The sequence below is a fragment of the Meles meles genome, chromosome 18 (assembly GCF_922984935.1).
Source record: "Meles meles chromosome 18, mMelMel3.1 paternal haplotype, whole genome shotgun sequence".
NCBI lineage: Eukaryota > Metazoa > Chordata > Mammalia > Carnivora > Mustelidae > Meles > Meles meles.
In genome coordinates this window covers 77,671-83,670 of record NC_060083.1, presented here as the reverse complement: position 1 = coordinate 83,670, position 6,000 = coordinate 77,671, and the positions used below count along the sequence as shown (strand labels likewise).

At 48.0% G+C, this 6,000-nt stretch overlaps 1 protein-coding gene across 2 annotated transcripts in view; it reads left to right on the top strand.

Annotated features, from left to right (window-relative positions):
• The first annotated feature begins 4,848 nt into the window (after nucleotides 1-4,848).
• COPS3 (COP9 signalosome subunit 3) overlaps nucleotides 4,849-6,000 on the top strand; it is a 28,149-nt gene continuing 26,997 nt past the window's right edge. Inside the window, exon 1 of one of the 2 annotated variants that reach the window (XM_045985185.1) lies at nucleotides 4,849-5,002. In XM_045985185.1, coding sequence (XP_045841141.1) covers nucleotides 4,948-5,002 — 55 coding nt within the window. In that variant the 5' untranslated portion in view covers nucleotides 4,849-4,947. The remainder of the gene's footprint in view (nucleotides 5,003-6,000) is intronic. The other variant, XM_045985186.1, reaches the window with a different exon arrangement.

Here is a 6,000-nt window from a genome sequence, read left to right as displayed (position 1 = left end):
CAGATGAGACCACAGCCCAGGACAACAACTCAATTACAGTCTTGTGAGAGACTTGAGGTAGCGGTACCCAACTAAGCTGTGACAAAATTCCTGATCCACAGAAATTGTGAGATAATATATGTTTCTGAAACACTCCATGTCAATCCTCTAAGTTATGAGATCGTTTGTTACATAGCTACATGTCCCCAGTGGTCTGAAAAGGAGTGCTTGACCTACTCTAGTCAGGGACCCAGGTTGTTGGAGGCTCCATCTCAACTGCCTCTTCTATGATCACCCCTACAGAGGAGGAATTGCACATTGACTCTTAAAACTCCCACCCCAAGAGCATCACATACCACTTCTATGTGTGTTTCATTGGCCAATGAAGTTACACAGTCACACCTAACTTCAAAGGAGAGTGGAAGGAAAATAAATACAATATTTGTGAATAGCCCCTATGTCTCCCAAAGAGACATAGGGGCTATTCTGCCTCGAAGGATTTTTGCGGGGACCATTAAAGTGCTGTATCAGGATGCTTGTGGCTACACATAAGAGAGAACGCCATGGGAACTTAAATAATAAAAGTTTAAACAATCAAGAGAATTTTTTGACTCATACTTTTTGGCAAAATGTCTAGAGGCAGGATTATTGCAGGTAAGACATGCAGTTACTCAAAGATGCAGAGGATTGATTTCTTTGCCTCTCTTCCCCATATTTTGAGATATTCGTTCCATCCTAAACCTTGCTCCCTTTAGAGTTCCATAGTGGTTGCCAGAAGCCAGAAGATTCCCTACTCAGTCCAGCAGGGAAGAGTGGTCACAGGAGTCCTAAGCTTTCCACTGATTGGATCAGCCTAAGTCATATGCCCAAGATGCCTTAAAGCAAATGGGATGGCATGTGAGGGTTGTTTCCCTGGGTCATTTGCTCAGATCTCCAAGTCAGTTTCCCAGAACCACATGGATCTCCAAGTAGAAGTGGAGTATGTGGACAGTGCTTCCACAAGTGCCTGACATTGTTTTTTTCTCGGTATTATCTACTATTTCTTTCCTATGTATTTAGTTATTTTACTATTCTCTTCTTTGAAGTTTCTTCACTTGATAAAGCTATTTCAGTGAAGGGCATGTGGCTGGCTCAGTTGGTGAGTGACTGACTGATCAAGTGACTCTTGATCTTTGGGTTATGGGTTCAAGCCCCACATTGGGTGTAGAGATTACTTTAAAAAATTGGATATTTTAAAAAGCCATTTCAGTGATGAATTTGTAAATATCTACTGGATTTGAAAATGCTTTGCAAATTGAAAGCACTCGACAAATCTCCGAGATTATTACTATTGTTACAGACAAGCAGTATTCAACTGAGACACACCAGCATCTTCCTCATTCACCCTATTTTAGCCACAGTGGCATTTTTTTTCTTTTCCAGAAACACACCAAGCTTATTTAGGTCTTAAGATCTTTAGATACCACGTTTGTTTCCCCTTCTTTTGATTTCTATTCCCCTGGATTTCTTTTAACTGGCTCCTCTCATCCTTCAGACTTCAGAATATTTCCTCATCTTTATATACTCAATCACTGTGTGACTTTCTTCATAGCATGTATTAATTATCAGAAATTATTTTGTTCATTTGCTTGTTTAGTGTCTTACTCTTCAAACCAGAACTTTGGGTAGGCAAGGACTTTCTGTCTTATTCACAGACACATCCCCAGCCTCTAGCACAGGACTTGACACATAGGAACCACAGAGGAGATGTGTGTTCACAGAAAGAAGGAACAAATGATTAAACAAGTGATTAACAAATGATCCACCAACTGCTGGGCCTCTGTTTGTTGTAAGGTGTGTCTCAAGTAATTGCCAGATTTTACAAATGACTAGCTTTAAAAAAGATGCAAAGAACATATTCAAGGTTATCCTTATTAGCACATCTGTTTTAGTCACTTCATTCTGGAGAGGAACAGAGATGGGTAGAAAGTCTCAGGCGTTTTGAAATGAGTGTAATTTGTCTTGTGGCTCCTCTGTTTAAATTTAGCGTGCATCAGAATTATCTGCTTATTTACCTTATTTAACTCAGAGTTTCTGGTGCAGTAAATCTTGAGTGGGGGTTCAAGAATTTGCATTTCTAGGAAGTTCTCAGATAGTGCTGGTGCTACTGGTTGCAGAAATACTCAGGGGAACGGCTGCCACCATCCAGATGGACAACACACTTTAAAGGAGGATTAGTATCTGCGGCTATTTTGAATTACTGTAGTGCTTTACTCCTCTGCAACATTTTTTGACTTTCACTAAAATCCATGTACATCCATAGACGTGTGTCCTAAAAGTCAAAATATCTGTTTTGTGTGTTGCAAGATCAAAGATTCAGGACCAAATGCTGCCATAGAACATTCAGGGTCATTTCCATCTTAGAGTGCATGTGTTACAGCCATTCATCCAAATATGTCCCCAATTCACCAATTTATTTCAATCCATACTTTCAAGATACAATTATTATTATATTTCATGTTGACTACTACAATATCTTCCTAAATGGCTCTCTAGCATCATCCACGTGAAGCCAGACAACCTTTTCTAAATACAAATCCAATGATTCTACTTGTTTATATAAAACTCTAATTTTCCATACAAATCGAAACAACAATGAGATATCACCTCACACCAGTCAGAATGGCTAAACTTAACAAGTCAGGAAATGAGAGATGCAGGCGAGGATGTGGAGAAAGGGGAACCCTCCTACACTGTTGGTGGGAATGCAAGCTGGTGCAGCCACTCTGGAAAACAGCATGGAGGTTCCTCAAAATGTTGAAAATAGAACTACCCTATGACCCAGCAATTGCACTACTGGGTATTTACCCTAAAGATACAAACATAGTGATCCGAAGGGGCACGTGTACCCAAATGTTTATAGCGGCAATGTCTACAATTGCCAAACTATGGAAAGAACCTAGATGTCCATCAACATATGAATGGATAAAGAAGATGTGGTATATATACACAATGGAATACTATGCAGCCATCAAAAGAAATGAAATCTTGCCATTTGCGACGACGTGGATGGAACTAGAGGGTATCATGCTTAGTGAAATAAGTCAATCGGAGAAAGACAACTATCATATGATCTCCCTGATATGAGGACATGGAGAAGCAACATGGGGGGTTAGGGGGATAGGAGAAGAATAAATGAAACAAGATGGGATTGGGAGGGAGACAAACCATAAGTGACTCTTAATCGCACAAAACAAACTGAGGGTTGCTGGGGGGAGGGGAGGTTGGGAGAGGGGGATGGGGTTATGGACATTGGGGAGGGTATGTGCTATGGTGAGTGCTGTGAGTGTGTAAACCTGGCGATTCACAGACCTGTACCCCTGGGGATAAAAATACATTATATGTTTATAAAGAATAAGAAATAAAAAAATACCACAGAAAAAAATTGTTTTAATTAAATAAAAAATAAACTTCTAAAAAACCACAAAAAACCTCTAATTTTCCGATCTTCTCAAGGAGAAGTCCAGCATCTTTAAGACAGCTGACTTAATGTGGTCCCTGTCTACTGTGTAGCCCTTCTCATACCACTCCCCTTCAGCTCTCATGAGCTCCTTCCAGTTGGTTGATGTCAGAGAGCAAACTGCCTCCCATCACAGGGTCTGACCATATGCTGTTTTGTCAGGAAAATTCTATTTACCTTACATTACTAACTCCTATTCTTTTTTCAGAGCTCAGCTGGTATCATTGCTTCAAGAAAACCTTTCCTATTGTTCCCAGGCTAGGTCAGTTTATTCTGTTGCCCGATCCTATGGAACTTTGTTTCATTCCTTCAGAGCACTACCCCCTTTTTTTAGGTCTTTATTTGTTCATTATCTTCAGGGAAAAATGATCATGACTGTTTTTACTCACCAGTGTATCCCTAGCACCTAGCACAGCACATTGCTTATGCTCAATAAATGTTGGATGAAATTTATTTATTTTTTAAGATTTTATTTATTTATTTGACAGACAGAGATCATAACTAGGCAGAGAGAGAGGAGGAAGCAGGCTCCCCGCTGAGCAGAGCGCCTGATGTGGGGCTCGATCCCAGGACCCCGAGATCCTGACCTGAGCCGAAGGCAGAGGCTTTAACCCACTGAGCCACCCAGGCGCCCCATGTTGGATGACATTTAAAATGTATGCTTATTTGCTCGGCCCCTACTACGCACCAGACGCTATGGTAGGCCCTCAGAGGATACAGACGTGGGTGAAGACAGATGCTCGCATTTAAGGAACTCCATGACAGTTAAGGGCAATGGATCGGTATGGGCTTTGGAGACAATTTTAGGCAACAGACTGGATGTGCCTGTATGAGGGGAACAAAGTGCTTTGGGGGCGACTGGAGGAAGGACAGGTCAGTTCCAGACGGGAGACCCATTCAGGCAACATATACCTCGGATGGACGCGCAGCTCTCACTGTGCTGTGCCCCGGTCATTGTCCTGAATCCCACAGACGAGGGCCAAGGGTCCTGTCCAAACTCACACGGGCGGTAAGCTGTAGGCGAGGGACCTGAAGCCAGGCTGCCTGCCCGATTCCCGTCTTCACGACAGAAGCGCCGCATGGAAGAGGTGGGAATGAAGCCAGGCTGGAAGGATCTGGCCGGGTGGAAAATGGGACCGCCATTCCCAGCAAAATCCGAGAAATATGCGCCTAATTACAAGTTGAATTTCCTCCTTTGCCCATCACCCCATTAAATACCCGGAGGAATTCACAAGCACACCCGAGGAAAAGGAAAAGAACGCGAACTTCCGGCTGCGCGGAGACGCGGAACTGTTTCCATGGGAACAGTAACGAGTTCCCAGGAGGTGTGCTCTCGCGGTGCTTGAGCCGGCGGAAGTGACGTCGGCCGCGGCTGAGGCCCCGTGGAGGACCGGCGCGGCCCCTCCTCCGACAGCGGCCGCCTTTTCCCGCGTGAGCTGCCGCCGCTGCTCGGGCCGCCGGGGGGAAACATGGCGTCTGCCCTAGAGCAGTTCGTGAACAGTGTCCGACAGCTCTCGGCTCAAGGTGAGGCCCTGGGCCGCCGGGCTGGGCCTGGCGGGCCCTCCGGGCTGCGGGGACGGGCTTGCAACCCCAGCCGCCAGCGCGGACGGCTGGGACCTCCCTGTTCGTCCCGAGCCTCGTCTCCGGGGCCGGGCTCGGGGTTGCGGCGCTCGGACCACGGAGGGGTCGGGCGCGCTTTCGGTCTCCGTTGCGCTCTCGTCTGCTCCGTGCGCGCGGCGACCTGGCCGCCTCCCGTCCCTGGGGCTGGCGGGACCCTCCTCCCCCCGGCCCGGGCCCCTTCCACCCGGGCGCTTCTCTTGACAGTTTTGGGGGCGTGACTTCCGCTGGCGCCTTCCCGAGCGCCGGTTGGCCCTTCGGCCTCCCCTGCCGGTGGTGATTGGTGCACGGCCTCGTCTGTCACGGTGGCGCCTGGCCGCCTCTACACTAGGCCTCGCCAGCGGGCGCGAGACGGATCCTTTCTGGGTGCCTTGGCCCGGAGGCTCGTCGGCCGGCGCGCCCTGGGAAGCCTCCGCGCCGGTTCCAGTCGGGCAGAGCGCCGAGCGAGCTCTCGCGGGTCGGGCTCCGCTTCCAGGGTGGGACGGTGACCATTATTGCTTAAGTGTTCGTACCCCCGGGTTCGTTCGTCTCATCACCGGGATCGGGAACGCCGGGCTCGGAACTGAAGCTGCAGCTGCAGGCTGGGAAGGGCCGTTAGCCGCCCGGTTTCTCGTCTCTACAGCACCCGTGTCCTGCTTCAGAGAGGCCTTGGGGTTGGATGGGAGGAAGCCTGTGCCGGCGTTGGAGCAGCTACGCGCGGCGCGGGAGATGCCGCCGTCAGCTAGGGCTGGCCGCGGGGAGCTGTAAAGCTCGAGGGGCTGCGTGACCTTGGACGTGTCGCCTTTAATCTCTTGAGTCTCTCTCCCTTGTAAAATGGGGGCGTGCCCTCACGGTCACCGTCCGTTGACGGACCAGCCGTGCTTAACGGAAAGCCGTGCTTTCCCTTGTCATTGCGGAAGCGAGGT